General features: G+C 43.8%; 11 protein-coding genes across 11 annotated transcripts; 6 read left to right on the top strand and 5 right to left on the bottom strand.

The window, feature by feature from the left end:
* Nucleotides 1-523: 523 nt before the first annotated feature.
* EAF01_008229 (uncharacterized protein) lies at nt 524-1,394 on the bottom strand (the record flags this gene model as incomplete). The annotated part of the gene is made up of 2 exons (XM_038916485.1): nt 524-1,244; nt 1,306-1,394. The coding sequence occupies 2 exons, from the start codon at nt 1,392-1,394 to the stop codon at nt 524-526; spliced, it is 810 nt and encodes a 269-aa protein (XP_038767847.1).
* A 2,458-nt stretch (nt 1,395-3,852) lies between these two features.
* EAF01_008228 (uncharacterized protein) lies at nt 3,853-4,691 on the top strand (the record flags this gene model as incomplete). The annotated part of the gene is made up of 3 exons (XM_038916484.1): nt 3,853-3,858; nt 3,997-4,392; nt 4,515-4,691. The coding sequence occupies 3 exons, from the start codon at nt 3,853-3,855 to the stop codon at nt 4,689-4,691; spliced, it is 579 nt and encodes a 192-aa protein (XP_038767846.1).
* A 291-nt stretch (nt 4,692-4,982) lies between these two features.
* Nucleotides 4,983-6,859, bottom strand: EAF01_008227 (uncharacterized protein; the record flags this gene model as incomplete). Its single annotated transcript, XM_038916483.1, has 2 exons — nt 4,983-6,681; nt 6,774-6,859. The coding sequence occupies 2 exons, from the start codon at nt 6,857-6,859 to the stop codon at nt 4,983-4,985; spliced, it is 1,785 nt and encodes a 594-aa protein (XP_038767845.1).
* An 849-nt stretch (nt 6,860-7,708) lies between these two features.
* On the top strand, nt 7,709-10,572 carry EAF01_008226 (uncharacterized protein; the record flags this gene model as incomplete). The annotated part of the gene is made up of 2 exons (XM_038916482.1): nt 7,709-8,147; nt 8,198-10,572. The coding sequence occupies 2 exons, from the start codon at nt 7,709-7,711 to the stop codon at nt 10,570-10,572; spliced, it is 2,814 nt and encodes a 937-aa protein (XP_038767844.1).
* Nucleotides 10,573-11,672: 1,100 nt separating this feature from the next.
* On the top strand, nt 11,673-12,644 carry EAF01_008225 (uncharacterized protein; the record flags this gene model as incomplete). The annotated part of the gene is made up of 1 exon (XM_038916481.1): nt 11,673-12,644. The coding sequence occupies one exon, from the start codon at nt 11,673-11,675 to the stop codon at nt 12,642-12,644; it is 972 nt and encodes a 323-aa protein (XP_038767843.1).
* A 551-nt stretch (nt 12,645-13,195) lies between these two features.
* On the top strand, nt 13,196-13,970 carry EAF01_008224 (uncharacterized protein; the record flags this gene model as incomplete). The annotated part of the gene is made up of 2 exons (XM_038916480.1): nt 13,196-13,221; nt 13,283-13,970. 2 exons carry the CDS (start codon nt 13,196-13,198, stop codon nt 13,968-13,970), a joined length of 714 nt encoding a protein of 237 aa, XP_038767842.1.
* Nucleotides 13,971-14,939: 969 nt separating this feature from the next.
* Nucleotides 14,940-16,218, bottom strand: EAF01_008223 (uncharacterized protein). The gene is made up of 2 exons (XM_038916479.1): nt 15,909-16,218; nt 14,940-15,790 (listed from the first exon to the last, which is right to left on the bottom strand). The coding sequence occupies exons 1-2, from the start codon at nt 15,976-15,978 to the stop codon at nt 15,195-15,197; spliced, it is 666 nt and encodes a 221-aa protein (XP_038767841.1). The 5' UTR covers nt 15,979-16,218; the 3' UTR covers nt 14,940-15,194.
* Nucleotides 16,219-17,356: 1,138 nt separating this feature from the next.
* EAF01_008222 (uncharacterized protein) lies at nt 17,357-20,403 on the bottom strand. The gene is made up of 4 exons (XM_038916478.1): nt 20,107-20,403; nt 19,729-20,004; nt 18,030-19,668; nt 17,357-17,977 (listed from the first exon to the last, which is right to left on the bottom strand). Exons 2-4 carry the CDS (start codon nt 19,975-19,977, stop codon nt 17,556-17,558), a joined length of 2,310 nt encoding a protein of 769 aa, XP_038767840.1. The 5' UTR covers nt 19,978-20,004; nt 20,107-20,403; the 3' UTR covers nt 17,357-17,555.
* Nucleotides 20,404-20,728: 325 nt separating this feature from the next.
* On the top strand, nt 20,729-21,444 carry EAF01_008221 (uncharacterized protein; the record flags this gene model as incomplete). Its single annotated transcript, XM_038916477.1, has 3 exons — nt 20,729-20,984; nt 21,037-21,050; nt 21,118-21,444. 3 exons carry the CDS (start codon nt 20,729-20,731, stop codon nt 21,442-21,444), a joined length of 597 nt encoding a protein of 198 aa, XP_038767839.1.
* A 937-nt stretch (nt 21,445-22,381) lies between these two features.
* Nucleotides 22,382-24,153, top strand: EAF01_008220 (uncharacterized protein). The gene is made up of 3 exons (XM_038916476.1): nt 22,382-23,014; nt 23,084-23,566; nt 23,692-24,153. The coding sequence occupies exons 1-3, from the start codon at nt 22,562-22,564 to the stop codon at nt 23,746-23,748; spliced, it is 993 nt and encodes a 330-aa protein (XP_038767838.1). The 5' UTR covers nt 22,382-22,561; the 3' UTR covers nt 23,749-24,153.
* Nucleotides 24,154-24,162: 9 nt separating this feature from the next.
* On the bottom strand, nt 24,163-25,418 carry EAF01_008219 (uncharacterized protein). Its single transcript, XM_038916475.1, has 3 exons — nt 24,938-25,418; nt 24,398-24,824; nt 24,163-24,337 (listed from the first exon to the last, which is right to left on the bottom strand). The coding sequence occupies exons 1-3, from the start codon at nt 25,242-25,244 to the stop codon at nt 24,265-24,267; spliced, it is 807 nt and encodes a 268-aa protein (XP_038767837.1). The 5' UTR covers nt 25,245-25,418; the 3' UTR covers nt 24,163-24,264.
* Between the last annotated feature and the right edge of the window lie 125 nt (nt 25,419-25,543).

Below are 25,543 nucleotides of genomic sequence, written 5' to 3'. Positions count from 1 at the left end.
GGAGGAGAAACCCCGCGACGGGATTTTTTTCCGATTCGAACCAGGCGTGTTACCACTCCACCACCAGACTGCATTTGACCTGAACAAACAAGCCTGTTTGTCGCCTTTGCGATCTGGATGTGGGAGAGTCTGTTATCGCGGTATATATAGTCGATTAAGGTTATCTGTCGCATTTGATAAGGTGATGAAGGAACTTTGCGACATTGCTGGGTGGTCGAGGTTGGAGTCTGTAGTAAGTTTTGAAGGAATTAGAAACATTTTATGATTGATGCGCCGTACTAAGACTTTGGAATAATGGCTTCATATTCTTTTGACTAGATTTATGCCATGATAAGGAAATGATTCTTACAGGGTGGAGGTTTAATTTCAAAGGCGCATCATGTGTTGAGAATATCTTTCATTTTTTGCTATATAAATCCAATCATTCACCAAAACATACAACACATCCCAAGTCCCATCATACCAGCATCAATTCCCGACATTTTCCTCACTCCCGAAGCCCAAGCACTTATTTTCAACCCCATCATGAAACAGTATAAACTCCACTTGCGCTAGCGGTTGGTGCAGCAGGAAGCGTTTGCGTAACTGAGATTGCACCACTGTAGAGAGCAGGACCAGGAACAGTATAAGTCGAAAGAGTTCCATAGATACTGAATAGGATACCCGGATCTGTCGGAGTATAAAAGCTAGTCGCAGGTACACCAGCAGGTTTTGTTGTTCCAGTACCCTTGATTGCGAGACTGACACACTGTGGATAATTTTGAGCGCCATTTGTAGAGCTGGCAGAATGGAGAGCGATGATCTCGTGGCGGAGAACGTAGTTGCCAGTTGCAAGATTCGAAGGTATCGTGACAGTCCAGCTGTTGTTGTTGGCAATCAATACATCAGTGCCCCATAACCCACTTGTCGCTGCCGTGGGACTGACTAATCCAACTTGATCAATCTTGAACCATTGCAGCGTTGTTTTGTCGACAGTCTCACATGGACCATTGCAGTTGGCTAGGTAATCGATGACTGGGCCCTTATGAGATACGGGCCACGGTGTCCATTGAAGTTCAACCTTTCCACCTGCCTTGACAGGAGCCTCGATTTGAGCTGGTGTTGCGCCAACGTGGCAGATGATGTCGGAAGACGTGTACGCAGCCGGAGAGATGAAACCGTTGTCGAGGTCTTTAGGTATCAGCCACCCAACAGTTACGGGGGCGGGTGAAGTATATTGATAGCTTGGATTGTATCCATTGTAGCTTGATATTGTTAGCTCAGTTTCTGGTGAGATATAGCATTTTTCAAGAGAGAAAATCTTACTAAATTCCATCCGCGACAATTCCAGAGACTGTGCCATGAGCCTTTACGACTGAGACGAGGACTAAAGCTGTGAGTTGCTTGGAAAACATGATCACTGTTTTAAAGGAACAGACTTTGGTGGTTGTATACTTGGATTGTATCCAGGAACTTGGTGACCGATTTATACTTCGACTACCAAGCATCGATTTCTCCTTCTTTCCCTGGTGGATAGAACCGAACACGGCTGTTCAATCTTACAAATGTACAAATGGAACTATCGCGATAACAAAAATATTGGCAATCAAAATTCTGGTCACAGGAGCAAATAACTCGTCTTCTGATCTATTATGGGAGTCTCTATGTGAAGCAGATCGACTCTATATTAATATAGTGAGTATTGGTCGTCATATAAACTCCGCCTATGGGATTGCAAATTTTGAGCGACCCTCCATGAATCTTGCTTTGAAACGCCCCACACGCGGGTGTGTTCTCTCGGCAGTGTTGCCACATACCCCGGATGTTCATTTGACGAAATTCAATTTGCCGGCGAGCCGTCGGGAAGTGTATATTCACACTTTATCCGGAATCTGTGCTATGCAGGGGTGCGGATAAAAGGGAGCATGTGCATTTGGGCGATAATGATATCTCATGATCTTTGATATGATAATAAATGGAAAGACGAAGAATAGCATGTGTCTACTAACTGGAGCAAATATGGCGTATATGGTGATAAATCTGCCAGGGAAAGTTTTGCTGATATGGAAACAATTATCCGAAATACTTCGCAACGCTTTCCATTAATTTCATTTATTTGGCACCAGGTGTGGAATACTCTTACGAAGCCGTTGTCATCTTTCAACTTCAGCAGGGTAGAACAGCGAGGGGTTGCGAGTCACTGAATTATAAAAAATGCACCTTCTCCCAAGTCAGATGCACCTCCAAGTACATAACAATGGATGATCATTGGAGGACAACACTCTGATCTGTCCATTCAATTTATAAACACTAACATTTGCTTGGATTCGTTGTGGTATTATAATGATGCTTGTTACTCTAGCTCAGATATAAACAGGGTTCACAGAAGATTGATATTAGAATTTGAAACCCCGTGGACAATCATTGATACCCAAGTTTAAAAAGACTCAAAAATCACTGCAAGAGTAAAAATATCAGCGAAAATTTGAGGGTGCGAGCTCCTTCGTCAGTTTAAAGTATTGCAACAAATTTTAATGGAATCTCAAGCATGTCTGTCAGAGTCGAGAAGAAACACAGGTTGCCAGTCAGCTTGGATGAATCTGGTCAAAGCAGCGAGATATTTGAAGTCGGATCAGGAAATGTTCCACATATTTGACCATGAGATGGGATGCGATATCAAAGTATCTACTGCTCAGCACCAAAAGGTGCCATGACTCGAAATCTTAGATGTGTTTGCGGTGTCCACAAGTCCGGCCACAGACTTTAGATTGTGAGAAGAAAAACACTAAAACTTAGACTATTGTCAATATTAGATGGCCATTGATTCAAACAATCCATCTGTGGATAGTGTTCAAATAATGTCATTTCTTAAGGAAGGACATAAACCTGACTTCAGTGTAGACTAATGAGTTACTCAACTCTTCAAGTTGATAATCCGATTGCAAAATGAGAAATCCATGCACAAGAATAAAGCGGAAATGTAAAATCGATGCTTTCTTAGCCCAAATCACCCGGGACTAGAAGTATGACCGAAATAGGGTTTGTGGTAACATATACTAGCCCTCGACCTCAACTTTAACTCGAAAACTAACACACGCATTCATTCTTAAGAACGCTTCCTATTTATATTTCGTCGCCTAATCGACGTGAGCGCTCACTCTGTAGCAAAGGTCCCTAGTCGCTTCCTGCGGAACCAAGGGCTATTCAAATTGCAATGGACAAGGTTCAATGGTAAGGATACATATATTTAAACGATTTAACTTCGCGCATATCTAAATGGAAAACTTTTCCAGACAGTTGAGACAGACTGAAATCTTCCTCCACTGAGGCTCCAGCTTTTCGTGAAAATTCCAGCATCTCGCGCATGTCAACACTTCAAGGGCTGATAGACAGACTTGTTCCTATCCTATAGAACTATAAGAGGAATACAAAGCTCACAAGTATGCTTGGATTGAAGGTATTGATAGCAGTGAACAAACTGTCCAAAATCAGATTGCCGGTGCCAGGCGCCAGGTTAAGCACTACATGCTGAGCAATAGCAAGAGAGACGACAGTAGAACTTACCACTCCCATTTCCACTCCCAGAATTGGATAACTCCAGACTGCAATGGAAACTTGATCAAATGCTCCAAGACATTTCACTCACAAGAGTCTTTCAAAAAAATTCATGCGCTTATGAGAAGCCGTTGAAGTGGATCTAAAGTTGTCGTTCAGCTCCGCAGCAAGGTGGATCAAAAGCGTAGCTACGTCAGCCTCAGGCCAAAAGATAGCTTAACCAGCCGACACCTCTCCTTGAACTGACACAGCTTCGAGCCCCTCTACATTAACAACTCGTATACCCTTTCTCATATTTCCAATCGCAAACTGTTCAATATGCCCGTAAGTATTAGATACAATTCTATGATTTAATTCTTTCAATCAAAATACAATCTCGAGATAAACATTCCAGAACCGCTCTAATCTTCAAATACCTCACTCGTCATACCTTGGACAATGCTAATACACCACCTCTCCTAGGCCTACAACAGCATATTCAACGAAGACTCCTCCACTCCTCTCCACCTAATTGGAAACTTCCCTCTCCTTCCCCTCCGCACAAAAGTCCGTGGACCCGCCTACACACTCCCTCTCGATCCCTCTCTCCCAGCACATCTCTCCCCAGAGCCCGATTCCGAATCCTACGATGCATTAGACGAAGTACTTTCGCTCTTTCGCGCCAACACATTTTTCCGCAATTTTGAAATCCAAGGACCCCCAGATCGTCTTTTGATTTATGGAATTTTGTGGGTTAGCGAATGCATTGGGAAGGTGAGACCGAAGATGGAGTTTAGGGAGGCGCAGAAGGAGGTTCAGAATATTGCGCTGGATAGCAATTTTGCCATTCCCGGAGAGCCAGGCTTTCCTTTGAATCAGGTGGGTTTGGTTTCCGTTTTATTTCTGCTGTTGGGTTTCTAGATGTGGGCTTGGATGGGGAATTGGGAATCGGGATAGGAGTCAGAATGAAACGAGAAAAGCTAACAGGTACTCTGAAATAGATGTTCGAAGCACCCGCTTCAAGACAAGAAGCCGAAACCCTCCGACAGTATCTAGGACAAGTGCGTCAGGAATTGGCAAGTAGATTGTTAGCACGCATTTATGATACTGAGGATAGGATGCCAAGTAAATGGTGGCTGAGCTTCACGAAGAGGAAGTTTATGGGAAAGAGTTTGTGAGGAGATCTGTAGATATGATATGGGCTGCTTAAAAATAAGAAGATGACGTTGCAAGTTGGAAGCATGCATTTGTTAGGGAGTTGGCGGTGTTATTATGGGCGATACAAAGATATAGTTGTGGTTAGGAAACGAAGCTAAGTGGAGGTGATTGACCAAGAGGAAAGGGGATAGGCAGACAAAGTTCACCAATCTTCCAGACTACTTTACCGAATCCAATATCGATTCCATACTTCAACTAGATGCGTGCAGTGCAAGAAAACTACGACAAATTAATTGCATTGGAGTCTAGATCTATATTCCCATATTTACATCTTGATCACCATTCGTTTGAGCCTTCAAACTTCCGGGTTCCAGTTTAATTTTCTTATTCGCACTCCCCTCAACATCATCCGTAGCTCCCGTACTCGTTTTCTCTCCTTCAACCACCTTCGGTCTTTTCGAAAACTTCCCCCTGGCCGATACTTTTCCCTCCGCGGGAACAACTCTCGTTCCCGTAAACAGATATCCCTCAGCGCCACCCTTACTCGTCATCAAAGGATGAGTCCTTCCTGGTAGAACTTGCCATTCGCGTTTTCTGCAGCTCTGTACCGATGTATTTAAAATAAGCGAGGGATTGAGGGGGAAATCTTCATTTCCTTGCCATGTGGCTATTTCTGCTTGTGACAATCCCTTCAACTCTTCTGGGGGCGATTGTATGAATGCTGTTCTTCTGCTCGTGCTGTAAAGATCTGCAAGGGCTACTAGGGGCTCAACGGTAGGAGAATATATGGTAATGGTGGCACTGGGTCGTAGGAGGTGAATGGTGCGGCGGATAATAGATATAGGGTCCATGTTGGAAGCTACTACTAAGCCGGTGAAGTCGCCATGTTGTGTAGTCGACACTATGTGTCTAATTCTCTCCCAGCGACGCTTCTTTCTGTAATGGGTTCCTCTCTTGCCAGAACTCCATTTTGATAACTCCTCTGGAGTTGCTGAAGGAGGGGGAGATGAATACAGGCTATCGCTTTCCGGCGAAATGAGTTGAAGCCAGGATATAGGTAGGAGTCGTCTAGTCAGAGGGTGTGATGCTGCAGGACTATCAATATTGAAATTGAAGTATTTTAGGAGTGAAAGATTGGGTTGGGAGTTGGTGTGTATCAGAGTCAAGGTATTAGTACTGGCATAAGGTCGATATGGACGATCGTGCTGGTGTCGAGGAGCTGGTTCTTTATCAGCTTGGGCTTCTTCTGACGCCCCTGTGAATTCCGTGGGTAAATCTTGATCTTCTTCTGGGTACAGGAGGCCCATTCTCTCGGCCATAGCTGCAACCAGTAAACCACCAGTCTCATCCACAACTAATAGTCGCCCGCCACCACTTGTATTGAGAGGGTCGTCGGTATGCTCGCTTTCTGGATCCTCGGAGAAATGTACATTTGCCCAGCTGCCAGCCAGAGCGAGCATTTCGTCTCTGCATTCCATGATCTTGCTAGCATCTTTCTCTTTCATCATCCAGTAATCCATCATTGCCACATCCATTGGTAGAATTGTGAATTGCCGCAGATATTTCCTAGTTTTCAGCAGTTTGTATTTTGCTAACGAGAAAGTCGTCTTTTCGTCGAGGGCAGTATGCGATAGCATTAGTTTGGCAATTAGATCTTTTCCTGCTGCTGCGCCGTCTCTTTTTAAGGTTTCAATTTCCTCTTGAGTTAGAGTCTGTCTGGCAGAGTCATCAATAGTTTCGCGATTCGAGCGCATAATAACTTCGCCATTTTCTCCAACAAGTTCGAATTCGACCCCATCCCCTCCAATTATCACATTTTCATCTGGAACTGGATTCGCTGCTGCATTTTCTTCTGCTATGGTGTCGGCATGGATCTCGGAAGCAGGTACGATCCTCAGATCCGAGTATTTTTGATCCTTCTGTCGGTCGATAAGTTCGTACTTGAGGTTGTAGGGACGATCAATTATGAGATTGCTCGGAAATGTACCATATTTTCCCAGTGAGATTGGACTGGATAAATTATCAGCAAGAAGTTCCTATCACAATTCGAGAAAGCTGTGACAGAAGAAAATTCTCCGCCAACGCTATCGAAACTCACTCACGTATTTGGAACAACTTGTAAGACTTTGAGGTTATCTGAAGGTAGTCTTAGTGCTACCCAAGCATTTGCTTTGACCAAGTTGTGCATATTCTGAATGATAAGAACACTGTCTTGAGCAGAGGTATTCCAATGTATATGCAATTGAGTATTGATTGTTATTATTGTCTATCAATCGATATTTATTTATTTTCTGAGTTCAAATGAATCTGGTAGCCTTGCGTTTAGTTAATTTTTTCTTCTCTATAAGATTTCATATCATTGGCTAAACTATCTACTAGACGTGGACTGACTGCTTCAGCCTTCTATGTGTGGCGTCATATAGCCACAGTCTAAGCCACACTGGACTACCAAGTTTCTGGGCAATCCATAGCAGTAAGCTTCAAGACACGCAAGCAATTCCTTTTGATAAATACCATGTAATTTGAATGAAAGCTCACTGTCACCAATAAATTCTACTGTGTCAACTATCTTTACTTCATCCTTTGTGGGAAAGAAGCATCAAGTTTTGTCGCAATTGCTTCAACACAATTAATTCCCCAGCCGCATACATTCCACATCAAGAGCGCAGATACGGATACGATACCCACACATCTTATTGCTAGTTACTTATCGGTACCATTGATAGTCTTTCAAAGCAATCGACCTTTGGAAGTCTTATTCAAAACATACGAGTGGTTTCTACTTTCAACCCCTTTGAAGGGAGCTTGGTTGTGTCCTCTTACAAATCTATAGGCTTTCTCAGACAAGTTCAAAGGCAGAGTTGTGGTTGCATTCTGTTCTCGTCTTGCTTTGAATTGGTTATGACCTCATGGTTCGCTGATACCGATATTTGAGCAATTCAAAATACCAATTTTACCCCAGATATTCAATCAACAGAAACAAGTTTTCACCCCGCTCTGAATAATACTTCTTGCTATCTAAGAACTGTCACTCACAATGGTCACTCGAAAGCCCGTACCCCAATCCAGCATCCCTTCCAACAACACCTCGCCGCCATACCCCATTTCCCCAGGATCTTCGGATCCACATCATATCCCCCGCCCCGGAAGGAATCACAATGCGATTTACGATCATTCTGCAGATAATATAGAGCCTAATGTTTGGGATGAAGAGGAGCATTCTCATCCCGATCCCAAAAGCCTTCCCCACGCTTTAAGAGTTGGGCCATCGACAATCCCTCCCAAGCCTTCTCAGGATACGCTAAAACCCAATTCCTCAGTCACAAACCCATTTTTAAGAAGGCAGCATTCCCAAAGTTCGCAAAGTGCAGTATCCGATGGAAAGGAAAGTAGTGCAGATATCTGGAATGAGCTCACAGAGAAGCCCACACAGCCGGATTATCCACCACCACCTCCTCCTCCTCCAATATCCCAAGGTTTGTCAGCGCCCATTTAACCGGACAATTTGTACTAATCTTCTTCATAGTAACTCAACAATTTTCGAGCATGGGAGTGTCTAGACAAGACACAAACCCTTGGCAACCCATCCCGAACGAAAAGCTGCCATTACAAACATCCAGCCTTCAACCCGAGGATTCCGGAAATGAAGCCTGGTCAGGCGCAAATCCCCCAAATACCGTTAACTCTTCCGGCTTGTCCCAAGATTCGCAACAACCAGTTTTGGTAGATATTGATGAACCTGAATCTCCAGCATGGGATGAGGATGATTATGACGAGGGTGAAGGGGAAGAAGGAACGCCGGTTAGCCCCAAAAAGTCGACATTACCTACGCACGAAACGCAGGAGATACTGGAAGATCAACATGCATGGGACTCTACTCATGGCCAAAGTTCGAACCAGTCACAAACGATTCCAGTTCAGCCCTCTGAGAACACACAGTACTCTGATTCTCCTGCCGAAGGGTGGAATTTAATTGATCACGATACCATACCGGAGAATGTTCAGCAAAGCGGAGTAGTCGGAGCAGATGGCACAGAGATTTCTAGAATACCCTCTGAAGAAATTGCTCCAGCGCTTCCACCGCGAAATGCTCAAGAAAATCCTCCTCAGCCTCCGCGCCCAATTTTAGATGCGACAAACACAAGTGCAACACCGATTACGACACCTGGCACATCAGCCGCTGTTCTAGGACAGAAGAAAGAGACGTACGAGATTAAGAAAATATCTTGGCATGACATCAATGCCCAACATAACCCCAGAATATCACCTATTCTGGTACAAAATGCCAATGGACCTTGCCCTCTGTTGGCTCTTGTGAATGCTCTGACTTTATCGACTCCCGCAAATTTGGAAACCGCTCTAGTGGAGACACTCCGGTCGCGAGAGCAAGTCAGTCTCGGATTACTGCTCGATGCAGTTTTTGATGAACTCATGTCCGGGCGACGCGGAGATGCTGCACAAGAGCTTCCAGACGTGGGCGATCTCTATTCCTTTCTGCTAACACTCCATACTGGAATGAACGTTAATCCTCTCTTCTTCCCCGTTGACTCTACCCAGTCAGCGATTGATCCCAGAAACTCAATGCTACACATTCATCCAGCTCAGCGTGATAGCTCGCTTCCGGGTACATTTGAGGAGACTCGTGAAATGAAATTATACGGTACCTTCTCTATACCTTTGATTCATGGTTGGCTCCCCGAGGAAGAATCGCCTGCCTACATGGCACTCAAAAGATCCGCTAAATCGTATGAAGACGCACAAAACTTGATGTTTCATGAAGAGGAATTAGAAGAGAAGCTAGTTGCTGAAGGCCTCAGTTTCGAGGAACAAGGGATCCTAGAGGATATTTCAACTATCAAAGCTTTTTTCATATCCGCAGCAACTCAGCTTACAGCTCACGGCCTAGATCTTATAACTGAGTCGATGAGTCCGGGTGCTGTAGCCATTCTATTTCGAAACGACCACTTTTCCACAATTTTCAAACATCCGACAACTCTTCAACTATTGCAGCTCGTGACAGATTCTGGTTACGCAGGACATGCGGAAGTTGTATGGGAAGGCCTTATTGATGTTAATGGAGAAAGGGCCGAGTTCTATTCTGGCGACTTTCGTTTAGTCGGTGGACCTTCCACATTACCCCAGGGGAATGAAGAAGGTAATTGGACTACAGTCACTGGTCGTAGAAATAATAATCGAGTTGAGACTTCACATGATGCGTCGTTGGAGAATCAACAAGAATCACAGAATCACGAGCAAGGTACGAACACAGAACAGGAAGATCACGATTTCGCCTTAGCACTGCAACTGCAGGAAGAAGAGGACGAGCGTAATCGGAATGAAACCGCACGAAGGCAAAGAGAGTCGGTGCTTTCACAGCAGTTCATCGAGCAACAGGGGAGTAGCAACAATAGTAGCAATGCCCCTGTTAGCCAGCGGGGTGGTAATGGGCGGGGTAATAGTACCAGAGGCCGTGGAGTCAATGTACCAGTCCGAGGAGGGTCAATTCGTGGTAGTACTAGCATTCGAGGTCGTCCCGCAATTCCACCTCGCAACAGTAATGTTGCAACTCCCGCCGTCGACCCAGAAGCAGGTATCGATGCACCACCTCCTACATACGAGCAAGCTGCTACCGAACCGGCTTACCAGCCTCCAGATAATCATCCTGCACATCCAAATGCAGATCCAAGCCGGAGAACAAGTGCTTATACAGAATCCGTTAACAGTCAGCAACTTCCTCCAGCTAATGCTGCAGCTCGCCGCAATACGGCTTCCTATGGTGGCATTAGAAGGGGTAGTCAGACACTCATAGATCAGGTTCCTGGGCGCAGGATCCAAGCTCCAACTCAAGGGCTACCGACCACTCAACAGCCAGAAAGGCAGAAGGATTGTGTCGTTATGTGATTATTGCATTTTATGAATATATGGCAATGATGGATAAGCAATTGGGATATGAAATAAGCGAAATTCTAAGCTAGGCGTTTGGGCAATAAGCATATTGATTTACAAGAAGGAATATATCATGAGCTACGGGTGGATCAGGGGGTTATTCTTAATGTATTATACGATTTTTGCAAGTGATTGATTTGCAGGCGATGAAGGTGAGGATAGAACTGGAGGGTGATGTGGTTGTTGTTTATCAATTTATCAGTATACTTTGCAATTCTTGGGCTTGATTTGAAAACAGTATATATAGGTACTTCTTTTTTCTGCTTTAAACCAGATCAATCAACGATCGAGATTGGAAAATCAGATGTGATTCTTTCAACGCTTTTGATCAACTTTATGTCCTAAATCAGGGGACCGTACTAGGAGTTGTAACATGTCACGATTAATAATTGGATCTTGTTGTACAAGTGTACTCTAAGTTATTGAATTGCTTGGCCAACTTTGTCGTGTCTATAGCTAGATACTGGAACGCTGTTGGTATGCACGATGCGCCTTGATTGTATCACAATATGAAAAGATCCGTACTTTTTATCCTTGAATAAATATGTGAAAATGCGAGTACCAATTCGCATTCCACGAGGATACCTGGAAGCCATAGGTGGAACAGTTTGCACACCAAGATCATGTATCTTGGAGCTCGAAGTCAAATTGAAATATCGAAGAACGCTTTCAATTCCTCGGGCTTTGGCCTTCACTTTGGCGTGTGGTTGATATCTTGGATACCCCAGTCTTCTGTGGTGTTTTCTCAATATTTCTTTTTACCATTTCAAACTGGTTTTTTCCCCGTATTTTTGATGTCATTTAGATTTATGATAGCCAAGCTTGCCTATTCAGCCAACGAATCAGAGTGGACGAAAGGACCGACTTTAAAAATATTTACCCCTATTTAACCGCAACTGAACTAATTGACCCTAACCAGTATTGTGGATAAATGGATAAATGCAACGAACCCCCACCACAACTTGTGCCTGCATATAATATCCCCTCCTGTTCCTCACCTTTGAATTTGATTTCTTTCAATTACAACGTTTAAATCCTCATCAATTACGTCCATAATGTCTGACAAAGAACCTCTCATTACTCACATCTACACCGCCGATCCGTCGGCTAATGTCTTCAACAACACTCTCTATATCTACCCCTCACATGATATCCCGACCGGTATCCAAGACAATGATAACGGAGATCAATATGCAATGGAAGATTACCACGTCTTCTCGATGTCCTCGATCCCCGGTGAGGTAACCGATCACGGCGTCGTTCTCTCTAACTCTTCCGTACCCTGGGCCTCCAAACAACTATGGGCCCCAGACGCCTGCACCAAGAATGGAAAGTACTACCTCTATTTCCCAGCTCGCGACCATAATGGTGTTTTCCGTATCGGTGTTGCGGAGAGCGATAAACCTGAAGGCCCTTTTACTCCCGACGAGAACTATATCCCTGGAAGTTATAGTATCGATCCTTGTAGTTTTGTGGACGACGATGGAGAGGCATATCTTTATTTTGGAGGAATATGGGGTGGCCAGCTTCAGTGCTGGGGAAATCAACATGAGGTTTTCGAAAAGGAAAAATATAGCACTATGGAGCCTACTTCTGGATCTGCACTGGGTCCAAGACTGGGAAAATTGAGTGAGGATATGCATTCATTCTCTTCTCCTGTCCAGGAAATATCTATCTTGGATGAGAAAACTGGCGAGAAGATTGGTGCAGAGGATCATGATAGAAGGTTCTTCGAAGCATCGTGGATGCATAAATTTAAAGGAAAATACTATTTTTCATACTCAACAGGTGATACACATTACCTGTGTTACGCGGTAGGAGACAAGCCTGAAGGGCCATTTGTGTATAAAGGCAAATTGTTGGAGCCAGTGGTGGGGTGGACGACTCATCATAGTATTGTGGAATTTCAAGGACGCTGGTGGTTGTTTTATCATGATTCTAGTTTGAGTCAAGGAAAGAACCATTTGAGGTGTGTTAAGGTTAGAGAGATTTTCTATGATGAGGATGGTGGAATGAAGGTTGAGTAGTTGGGGAAAGAGGGTGTACAGTTGATTGGCGGTAGCTACTTATTACGTGGTATGACATGAGCGACTTCTTTTATGGTCTGCTGCTTCGTATGTGTCGAGAATCCAAAAGGAAAGAATTGAATGGCACTTTCCTCAGCAACTTCTAGCGTTAATCTCAGTGTGTGTACATTTCCTCTTCAACTGAAAATATCTTTACGATCCACATCTACAATGAATTATTGTTAGGCCAGGATAAAATCGTCCGTGGTCATATTAACTTGCGGCAGCTTCTTTGCCTTATCAATCCTCCGTTTTTCACTGTTTTGTTCTTGTGATGACTTTAAAGTCGTAGGTCTTTCTCTGATAAATTGTATATGTGCCGCCTTCTTCATTGTTGTTCAACTAAAAAGCCGTGTCGATCGTAGCTTACTCTTCACGTTGAGTCTGTCTCAGAAATATCTCATTACACTCGATGATTCCAGAAATTTTTATTTCTCTATCAGAGAAAAGTATCTAATATTCATCATTGAGTTATTACTTATCTTCATTTTTTCTGGTAGCAGTTTATATAGATGAATCCTGCGTTTGCATCTCGGGTGTATGTAATAGTAGAGAGCTTTTGTTTATTCTCAAGTTTTGCACTGACTCCATTATTATAGTAATCCCGGTGGATTTTCCTGGGCGACTCAGCAGAATGATCGTGATTTGTTGACGGCAAAACTTTCACGTCAATTTGGAGTTCAGGTGCCGTTCATAGGGGATAGATTAGCTTCCAACTTTCACGGCTTCATTAAATTTCCACACGAGGACGTTTGTATTCGGTTTTTTGAATACTACTTTTCAACACTTGGGCAGCTGTTCTTCGTCATCGACAAGGACGATTTTTTTGCCAGGAACAAGGGTCAACTGATCTCCCCAGATAGAAATGATAGGTTGTTTTATTTCCAGAAAGCAGCTATTATTGCTATTGCGTCCCCTCTACACCCGGTGCCAGCCCCCTATGTGGAAAGCCATTTATCTTACGCAAGAGATCTGGCTTTAGCAGCTTGGCTACCTATGCGTTCCAAAACGGTCGATGACTTTCCGGCCGACGTGCTCAGATATCTCCAGACTCGCATTCTGTCATACCTTTCTAGAGTAAATGTGGGCTGTAGCCTCCCCAGTCTATATTACGCATCGCAAAAGGTGGTTAGAGACGCGGCTAAGATAGCCAGATCAAACCAGGCAATCGATGAAACACTCAAGTGGAAGCTGATTGTTATTGTTGCCTGTCTTCATTTACAGATTTCGCTGCTAACAAATATCCCTCCGGGAGATGATTGGGGGGTACCTACGATTTCGCCTTGAATTCAGAGGATTGTCTGCACCTAGCTGCTTCGCGCTCTCTTATAACCATGGATATCCATCGATAACTACGGCCGAGGAATACGAATATGTCATCAAGAACTGTTGGCTTTCTCATATGCAAGCACAGCTTCATGAACAATGGATAAGTTTGTCTCCGTTGAATAGGTTCAGAAGCATACTGGGTATGAAGACTTCTTCATCTGGAACTTAGATTTCCACATTGACATTTTCACATAGAGATTTTGCATCTTAACAGAAACAAGAGGAATGATTTGCATCAACGCTTTTGCTTTCGATACGGGGGAGGATTGGTCATGAATTCTAACGACGAGAACGAAACGGCGGCAAAAATTCATGACGAAAAAGTTAAATGTTACAAACAGATCCTAACTTGCTCTGGACTCTTCTCGGATCAAACTATGATGAGATATAGGGGGTTATTCAATGTCATGTTCCGATATGATTTAGAAGAGGCAAAGGCTTTTTTGAACCTGATCAACTTGGATAATAGTTGGCATGGGATATATCAGCTGCCTGGACTGGAAAACCAGCCGCAAACTTTTGCGCCCGGTAGCTCCAGCATTACCATCAAGAAAGAAGAGGATCCATAATTGAGACTGCGAGTATGTCATTGACGAAATAATTCAAAGACGCATAATTTACAGGGGTATGAACAATCATTCCATTACTCGATGAATCCATCAATCATTATTCAGACTAACAAGTGGTTCAAAAACTAGTCCCGCAATTCGTCTAAAAGTTATTGTTCGTAGAGAATTGTGAGAATCAGGGGAGTGTAGGAAATGCTTGAGAAGCTATGGCAAAGAATTGTGCATCTGAGGGATCTCTTTACGTTGAAAGAATGGAATTTTGGCATAGAAAATAGTATTGTGCCACTTGGGACTTCAATACGTCTTTGCTGAGATTTTAATTGTGATTCTACAATCTGTTTGAAAAAAGAACTTTGGGCGAGGGGGTTGAATAACAAATTGGCATAACAAGTTCACCAAACCATATCTGGAGGTGTCTTCGAGTTTATGTAAATAATGAGCAACGAATAGATTATTAAAACAACGGATATCTTCTTACGCACCAAAAGCAAAAGGCAAAACTGTCTAACTGATCTAAATTCCCCCACACCTGATGGCTCCGCCCATGCTATTGTATCATCCATTCATTAACCCTGCAATCACACTTCCCATACTTCCAATCACCTATAACTCCCTAATTACAGATAACCGCCACCTTATTCTCCCACTTCTGTCTTTCCGCCAACTCCACCATGTATCCCGCAACACTCTTCCTCGTACAACCCGGCAAATGACCCATTCCCTTCCCCTCAGCCCCATACTCCACAACACTCTTCTTCTCTCCCTCCTTCAACATCGCACTTCTCACAACACTATACTCCAAACCCGAAGCCTTCAACACCTCCTCCGCCGCAGCATGATCCTGAAATCCCACCTTCCCCATCGTCGAATTATTAATCAGCAAACGCATCGGTAACCAAAGCGCGCCATTCGAAGAACCCACTCCAAAAGCAGACATGTAGACTATTTTCTCAACACCATGAGCAGCCATTGATTGCGTCACTGTCGCGATGACATTTTTGAGGAAATCAGGTGGAGATGTCGATGCTGCGAAGGGGGAATCTGAGGCGCGACTAGATGCGAGGGTTACGAGAACAGCGTCGATTTTGGATCCGCTGGTAAAAGCGCTGGTGAGATCGGTGGTAGAGGTTGGTGTGCCTTTGATGATTGTGAGGCCGGGGGCGGCGGGGATGGAAGAGGGGTTGCGTGCCAGTGCGGTGACGGTGTGGTCTGGTGGGTAGGGGTTAGCGAATGGGATGGGGACTTTTGAGAGGCTTGGATTTATTTATTTATGGTGGGACTGAGTTGCTTGGCTTGAGACTGGGGTCAAGGGATGAGATATACGTACTTTGTGAGAGAGCTTCAGCAAGTACAAGACTTCCTGTTCTACCAGATGCACCTAAGATGAGGAAATGCATTTTTTCGATTATGATTTTCCTTTTCTTTTCCTTTTGTGGTTGTAGTTTATTTGGAAAGTGATGATGTGTGTGACGGAGAACTGGAAGTAATGGTTTGTATGTATCGAACACAAGAAGTAGTTGAATATTGCAATGATAACTTTCTATTTTCCCTTTCTACAATGCGAACCCTCAAATATATGTACTCGCTTCTCACAAGAATTCCACGAGTAGAAAGAACGAGGCAGTGACTAAGGAGGCTCTCTTTCCATATTTTTCGGATCCGGATCCGGACCGGAGATAACAACTCCATAGAGCGGTCTTTTTTGTGAATACCCCGATTTTGTCATTATGAATCATCGAATTATCGAATTATCGGATTGGAGGGAAAAGGTGAGAGAACGCTGCAGCTGACAAATACGTAAGGCTGAGTGAGTCTCTAATAAAAGGCCTCGGGAGTGGTTGATGTGGATGTTGTGTCCCGAGTTTGATGTTTGGGGGCGAGGGAAGGGGATGACTGTGTTACGATCTCCGGACGAGGCGAATTGATATTTAGGGTGATTGAGGCTGCGAAATCTCTCCTTTAATTTTTGAGGTTTACATAGGTAGATGATTCTACGATGCTTACGCTATACCCCATCAAGCAGCCTGCGGAATGCAGGCTTCTGGTACCAGCTTTCGTGTGGCTGCAAAAAGGGACGTTGGAGGAAGATACCAACATCCTCTGGAGATGAAGATCTTAATCTCCGAGTAGAGCTGTCACAGAAAACAATCAACATCATTATCATCTTGTTGTTTGCGAAACTCCGAAAGATAATAGCTGCGCAGGTCAATTGTCATATAGAAACCGATTTGCGATCTACACTAGCTCTAGAGCCTACAACTAGCTCTTCGGTTGATTTAAGGAGGAGCCTAGCATCAAAAGTACCACAACGCAAATACACACAATCGTCTCATCGCAATAAACCACCAACCATTTCTTCACCCCTATCCTACATCGTGAAACTTTAACCCAAACGAGTTCATGAAATCCTCTTACATTTCAAAAATTCACGCACGAGATAAGTGTACTCTTGTTCACAGTAGCACTATGATACTCGCTAGTAGTGTCATGACGTAAGTTAGGAGCTAGTGTAAGTATTTGTATACTTATCAAGAACGACATCTGAGATTCAATACGCACATACACAACTCGCTTACCGCTGATAGTCAATGTTCAAGAATAAGTAACAGGAACCTTCCACTTACTTTTCCATTACAAATTATCATTAGCAAGCTCTGGGTAAACTAGTATTGTGGTCATCGCTATACTAGTCAGATTTCTCCTGAGAATATGACGCATATTAAGCATTTCAAATGATAGCATTGTAGTTAGGCAAAAGAAAACCCGACAGAATGGTTTGGAAGCAGAAAGAATTCAAGAAATCTTTATTTTAGATATAATCTAGAGGATCCATATTTTCATGAATTCCCATCGCTAACGTCAAAATTCAAATCACACTTCATTTTTGACCATTCATCCGTCACCTACACCCCCAAATATTGTTACATTTTCCCATTATCACCTAGCCTCTTAAGAACTACTTCAAGTTCTCCAATTATTTGGCGAAATGAAGATCATATCCTAGCCATTTTCTTGCGTTGACCTCGGAGACGCTAAGGCCTGGGTAGCCGTATGTCAATGGTAGGAAATAGTACCATCCGAAAAGCACAACAGAAAGAATGACTCCAACTGCAGCCCAGGACATCATCAAGTTCTGTCCAGCAAGTTTTTCACGTGCTGGAAGATGCTTCTTGACTGCACCTGCTTTCTTTGCGACACCTGATGGAACATCGTCCGTAATAGGCTCTACGTTGAAAATGAACTCAAGAAGCGCACCGGTGATCAAACATGATGCTAAGTGAGCAGGTAAATAATGATGTAAGAAGAGTTGACGGCCCATGAGGTAAAATGGTAGATAATGTGTTGCCCAAGCAAGGAAAAAGAAACCGGTAGAGTTGTAAAGACGGGATCGGGTACCTAAACTGGTTGTTAGTTGAGTCTTTTGAGGCTAAGCGAGGATAGGACTCACGGTTGTCTAATGCATCAACTCCGCGGCGTAAAGACAATTGATCAGCAGCCCAAATTCCAGCATAAACTGCAAGTAAACTACTTGCCAACCACCAACCAAGGGGGTTTCCTAAGAAGTAGATTTGTTGTCTGGTGTCATTATGAGTCCAGAAACTAACACCTCTTAATAGGAATGGCCAAACGAAAGGTTCGCTAGCATATGGATGGCTGCTAGTCAAAGCATTGTTGTGATAGAACATTGCTCGTTGCAATTCGAACCATTTCTTCAAGAATGGAACGCTCTTAACCTTGCGCTCCTCTTTGACTAAACGTGGAGAGTCCTTTGGAATGGATGGTATCTCATCCACATACCAGATGTTAGAGCTTTGAGCCAAGTTCTTGTTTCCGTTGATTTCTTGTTGTTTGTAGGCCCAATCTGGTAGGGGGGTTGTGTGTGTCCACATAGCAACCTTACTTGGCCAATGAATGAGCTTGAATTGTCCTTGGAGACTCTTGAAATCTTGGCGTGGTTTGCCGTTTTCAATTCGAAGTTCAAAGAGAGTATCATTTAGACGCTCACCCAATGCATCTTCGATGGAAACGGTGGTGAATTCTTGGTTTGTTGGGTAATATGGAGAAGCAACATCGTGGGACAAGAGCATTGTGTTTGTGATAACGTGTCTTAATCTAACAACTTCATTGTTCTTGACAGGGCGGCCTTCAACTTCTTCAAATGTGCCTGCAGGAATGATTTGCCAGTGGTTGTTGGCATCGGCATAAGGATAACCAGTGACTTGTTGACCTTGACTGGAGACTCTACCATCATCATATCTAAGAGGATATGTATCGGGATGACTATGAAGGTATCCATGCGTTTCCTTGTGCTTGATTTGAATGTTGTCGAAGTAATTGATAGTGACAGCGTTGGCGGTCATGGCATTATCGCTAAGAGTCTCTTGAAATTCAGGAGACATGAAATCATCACCTGGACCAGACTTGGTCAAGATTGCAAAATGAACTTGGAACCAAAACAAGTAGAACAGGAAAGGTACAATGATAAGGGCAACAGCGCGAGCGGCGAAATGCTTGCCAAATTCTGGCAAGCTCAAAGCACCCTGACGGCGATTGATATCCAGCAAACTCCAGAGGTCGATTGCGACCGCAGAACCAATTGTAACAAATGCGAATGTACCGACGTATTTGGTGGAGATATCGCAACTCAAGGCAAAGCCAGTCAAAAGAAGCCACTTCCACCACTTTCTCGAGAATGGAATGTGTCGGAGTTTGTAGAATTTGATATAGCAGAGAAGACTGCATGCCATTGCAAGAACAAGAGTGGCATCCAACAAGATCAAACGGGTTTGCCCAATATGCGCATTATCGAATAGCACCAATGAAGCGGAGAGAACGCAGGCAGGTAGAGTGTAACCAGATTCCCACATGATAGCGAAGACAGTTGGGACTGTCAAAGCTCCTAGAAGAGCAGGCATAGCGCGGAAAGCCACATATGGCACCTTGTTGTCGATGTATGAATCCCCAATGTTTTCGAAATGGAAATGCCCGTCATATCCCACAAACCAGCCCATCAAGGCGAAAAGAAGCTTTCCAAAAGGAGGGTGAACATCGAAAAAGTAGGTTCGTTCAAGGTAATATGAAGCAAACTATTGAACAATGGGTCAGAAAAGCTATAACTATCAAGGGAGGAATATAATGCAAATTACCTTGCCGAAATGAACTTCGTCAAACACGACCTCATTAGGATGGCTGATTCCCCAGAACCTTGTGACGAATGCCAGAATTGTAATGATCACCAATGCAATTCTGTAATCCCATTCTGGTCCGGTTTTGGTTTGTAAATCTTTCACCAGAGCATCGAGCTCAGGATGCGGTGCCGCAACAGTAGAGGCATCTTTTGCTTGAGGCGGAACTGAACCACCTTTCCGTTTTCGAACGGAACCTTGGGAAGACATATTGAAGTGTAAAGGGTAGAAGAGATTCTAAAGGACGAAATGCAGATTAGACATATGTACCTGTGCGAGGTGTGGTTGCAGAAGCTATGATAAAACGACGCAACTGTGTCCAAACTGGGAATAACTTACAAGAGTGCTTCACAGCAACTTTATTTAGAGAGTGTAAGAAGATAGCATTGATCTCAAAAGAGACCAGCAGGAATGAATGGTTGTTCTCTCGTGTTGATTGACTTTTTAAAGAGATTGAAGCCCCCTTGACAGAAACGGGTTGAAATTATTACTCCAAGTTTCAAGCCGCGTAAGAATAGGACACTTTGTTAAGAATCTCGCCTGTTTAAAGTGAGCTTTAGCTTCATCATCATTTGTTTGATCAACTCAGGGGTATGAAAGAGATTTGATCTTAAAACGGAACATGTTTATATTATTTTTGTGTATGTAACTATTCAGATTTACAGATCAATATTCGACACCAACATTTATTACATTTTCATATTCTTACCTAGTAATTGACCGGTGCTTATTATTAACCTTGAGACCAAGTGGAAAGGCACAACAAGAAATATATGTCTAAAATTAGCCCTGTCACGTGAGGATAAGAGATTGAGATAAGAGCTCTGACAAACAGCTGCTCGAAACCCAACTCGGTGATCCGTTACAATAGCTGGGGGGAAAATACTCCATCGCTAGCTATACTGGACTTTCACTATATCCTGAATCCGAACGAGAATTACATTGGTATCACGGAGAAGAAATGTTTTCAAGAATCGTACCTAGATACGGTGCCATTAGGTTGGCTACTCGTCACTCGCTGACCACAACTCTTTCTACAACACCTCAGCGAAGTACTATCTCGACGACACATACTTTGGGAGCTTATAACACAATCTCAGCTAGACATCGGCCGTGCTTGAGATGTGGTAGATACAACTATGCGAAGAGAGAAGCAGGTTTATGTGGTCAGTCCAAGAGGTCTATTACAACAATCAATAGCGCAAAGCTCCCAGCTCGTAAGTTTTTAGATCGAGTTTACAAGATTAGACACTAACAAGCCTGCTACAGCAATTGGTCCATACGTAAGTCAATAATGTTCAACCAGTATTTGAATATTCATCCGTATTAAACAATCTCTTCGAGCATTAGTCCCATGCTGTGCAGACACCTTTCGGTGTCTTTGTTTCCGGTCAACTCCCTGCAGATTTCGAAGGAAACCTCGTAGAAGGAACAATGCGTGAAAAGACGGAGGCAGTTCTCAAAAACCTCCAAGAAGTTCTTGTCACTGCCAAGTCCTCTCTCGACAGGATTGTTAAAGTTCAAGTTTTCTTGACAGACATGAAAGATTTCGCCGAAATGAACGAAGAGTATGAAAAATGGATCACTCACAGACCGGCGAGAAGTTGTGTAGCTGTCAAGGAGTTACCAAAGGGTGTCAATATTGAGATTGAATGCATCGCCTTGCCTTGCCCTTAAGTATTGGACCCATGGAGTAAGACTTGCTGATTATGAGGCAGGATGGTGTTGCTATCATGTACTACCTTTCAAGGTATATCAAAAATATACAAATTTTATCCCGCTCTGTGTTTTTTTTGGTCGGTGACTAGGTCCTGGGCTGTATGAAAGATGAGATACGGGCTAGAGTAAAGACAGGCATTCAAACGGTAATAGTACTTTCTCTTTATCTAGCTGGCAAAGTGGCATTGGCACAAACTTTCTTACGACTTCGAAACTCAAAGTTGCAGTCATAATAGGTAGTCCGGTATCAATGTTCCGGCGAGATTCACTAGAGAATTCGGTATTGTGGTCAGTTATTACACGGTTGAGGTTATAGATCCGGTGAGTGGATCATAGATAAGACGAAGTATCTATGAATACCCTGCAGGCTCTCTTTCAATTCACTGCTGGTGTATTTACCAAATCCCGAATAACAGCTTGGGCCCGGCTTCATTTTCTACTTCGGGACTTCCAAAACTCACGTTCTCACATATTCACCCGGTACTTCCGTTAGCCCTCCAACTAAACTATATATAACGGTGGGCATGTGACGATGAATTTAAATGGATTATTGGAAGTCCCCATATTATCTTGAACCTATAAAGTATATGATCCTTCAAGCGAAGTCCTTTTCTCACTAGTCAATACGTGGCATCCGCGTAAAATCCACTAGTGTCTCAACTCCCGTTCAAGCGAACCGGATAAATTGAGGCAAAATCACGAGTTCATCAACTTCATCATTTCACGGCCCGTCATTTCCTAGTATTAATATCAAATCTTACATATGCACCCCAGATAGTTGCAAGATAATCTGGGGAATTGTGTAGCCGCTTAGGTTAGACGACATTAATTACTGGAAATGACAGGACATGTTTGGGGTTCTGCAGGGTAAATTGCTAGGATGGTTTGATATTTTGCATTCGCCATTTTTTTAGTATAAATGGGTTCCCCCGAGATTCTCATATTGCCTTTGAGATCAATGTGCGTTCTCTTCTTTGCTCAAGTACATTTCAATTCGAATTTTAAAAGGTACAGAGCTCTCAGGCCTGTGTTATAATAGACATACTGCAACGAACCCACGCAAAGCTTATCAACAATGAAGGCCAATCTCGTTTTCTCCGTTCTATTCTCTTGTCTTCTTCCCATAATCATCTACGCTCAAGCATCCGGAAGTGGTACAACAACCCGATACTGGGATTGCTGTAAAGCATCCTGCGGTTGGTCCAAAAAAGCTACTCTAGCCACTGGTTCCAACCCTGTCAGTTCCTGCGACATCTCGAACAACCCACTCACCGACTACAATGCTGTCTCTTATTGTGCTTCGTCCTCTGGTACTGCATTCATGTGTGGCTCACAAACACCTTGGGCAGTCTCAGATACACTGAGTTATGGCTTTGCAGCTACGACCATCTCGGGTGGAACGGAGGCGAGTTGGTGTTGTGCTTGTTATCAATTGACATTCACAAGTGGACCAGTAGCTGGTAAACAGATGATTGTTCAGGCTACTAATACAGGTGGGGATTTGGGAAGTAATCAATTCGATCTTGCTGTATGTCTACATTCTCCCCTCATCCCATCACTGAAACACGTGAATTTCTCACTAACTATTTCCGTCTAGATTCCCGGTGGTGGTTTCGGTATCTTTGACGCCTGCACACATCAATACCCATCGACTCCCGCATCAGCGTGGGGTGCTCAGTACGGCGGCCTCTCCAGCCGCACTCAATGCGCCTCGCTCCCCGCCGCCCTCCAAGCCGGCTGCTACTGGCGCTTCGACTGGTTCCTCAACGCCGACAACCCCAGCATCACTTTCAAACAAGTCGCATGTCCTGCTGCGCTCACCGCCAGAAGCGGCTGCGTCCGCGCCAACGATGCGATCAACGAGACGCCCACAGGTCCAAGTGCAGTACCTACCTGGGCGAGCTCAACCAGCGCTGCGGGCTCTACATCTTCAGCAATTACTAGCACGAGTAAGAGCACGAGTGTGGGTGTAACGATCAGTACTTCTTCGACCACTAGCGGTGCTGCCAGTGGCGGAACGGGAACACCGGTTGCGCGTTATGGACAGTGTGGTGGATCTGGATGGTCGGGTTCTACAGTTGTGAGTTGAGATTTGTGTTTTTGCATCTTGGATTTGTGGATTGGTGCATTTTACACGTTGTCTTTGATTGGTGCTGCGTGTTGGGTATTGTATTGACATGGCTAATGCTAACTGTTTGAATATAGTGCGCCTCGCCTTACACGTGCTCGGTCTTGAGTACCTATTACTCGCAATGTGTATAAGGGTTTACTGGGTTGGAAGGAAAGGGAAAAGGGAAATAGTTATTAGACAAGTGAATGGATGGTTGGCTGGCTGGTCGGGATGTCGACATTGTATATATTGCGATGGGTTCTCTGTACATATGGAGGAGGGGTTTTCAATGCTAGTACAACTTTTGATGCTGTGGCCTCTGGATCTCACAATTGGATGTTGATCTCGGTATGTATGAAGGAGTGCTAGTAAACTTTTATCATGGGAAGCTTTTTCTTGAAGCGCATGTGATCTCAAGATCGATGTTCAAACCATGCTCGTCAATGGGAGTTGATGTGTTGGTTTCCAATAACTTTCCTTGTCAATTACAATCCATCATGGTACTTCTATTTACCAACATAAATGAGATTTTGGGCTCACAGTTAAAGCATTGGTTTAAGAATTAAGTCAATCGAGTATTCATTGACTTTTGTCAATCCAAACTATACAGTAGTGTTATATATATATACTTGATCCTCCTATAAGCGATGAATCCAATAACTCACTCCCTAGACAACAATACTATCCTCATCATCAGACGGAGTAGCCTCATATCCATCCACCTTCGAAACATAAGGCGGCCTACAAAAATCCATCAGCAGGCTCCTCACTCCCCTTCACCCACACAATAAGCACACTCACCTCGCCCAATTTCTCAATCCCACCAAGCCCGCCGTACCCAGCGCATAAACCCCCAACAAGTTACTCCACCCCGTCTCTCTAATCTGTCTCTGACCCACCGCTAACGCGACTAAATCATACACTAAACATCCGCCGAAAATCCAATCACTATTGCTAGCTAACATACCGAATCCCAATCCTGTAACGATTTTGACGGCGGTGGAAGGTCCCTCGTGGTCAAAATAGGCTACCGATCCGTTGTGGAGGAGATCCAAAACACCGATTCCGGCGAACGTTTTGGAAACTACGTGCGTGAGGATGGAAGAGGTGGATTGGGTGTTCATGGTGGGTTGACGGGCAAATATGTAGTAGAGTTGGGTGAGGGAATTGATGAGGACGAATACATTTGCGGTTTTGAGGGATGCGGAGTTCCAGAAAATCATCCAGGCTGGGTGGGTTAGTATTTGTGTTTCTTTTGTTTCATTTCGTCTAATCATTTCTCTCCCTGCATTCCCCCCTTCATTTTTATTTAAAAGAAAGATAGATAATAAGATTACTCACAAGCAATACACAAATTCCCCACGCAATAAAAGGGTACAAAATCCATCATTTTATCCACCTCCTCCTTCTCCTTAATACTTTTCTTCGGATCTAATTTCCACAATCGATATAACCATACTAATTGGAATATCTGTTGCGGGAAAAAGAATAGTGCGATGGCGTATGGTTGGGGAGACCAAAAGGAAAGATGCGCATCGTGGATATCTTTCATGTTGGGGGAGGAAAGCATGCCGTATTGCTGAGCGGCGAAGTCGATGAGGAAGGAGAGGGGAGCGACGTATCGCGCGGTGCTGTGGGAGATGCCCATTCTGGATGTGGATGTGAATGTGGAATTGGAATTGGAGATATTTTGGGCTGAGGTGTGAGGTGTGAGATTGAGGTTGGGGAATTGGATTTTGTGGTAATATCTTACTTATAGTTACAAAAAGATTTTGAAGGTTGTCAAGAGACCAAGAGAGGAATTGAGGAAAATATATAAAAGGTGGTATGTAATGGAATTTGATTTTATCGACAATGACGATGACGATGATGATATCAATTGGATAGCTCGCTCCTTCCGGATAATCCGCCCAAAAGTGATGATGTCAACGATCTAAATAAGTTTTA

Source organism: Botrytis porri (genome assembly GCF_014898465.1).
Source record: "Botrytis porri strain MUCL 3234 chromosome Unknown BPOR_011, whole genome shotgun sequence".
Taxonomy (NCBI): domain Eukaryota; kingdom Fungi; phylum Ascomycota; class Leotiomycetes; order Helotiales; family Sclerotiniaceae; genus Botrytis; species Botrytis porri.
The sequence above is the reverse complement of the archived record's forward strand: the minus strand, read 5'-3'. Positions and strand labels throughout refer to the sequence as shown.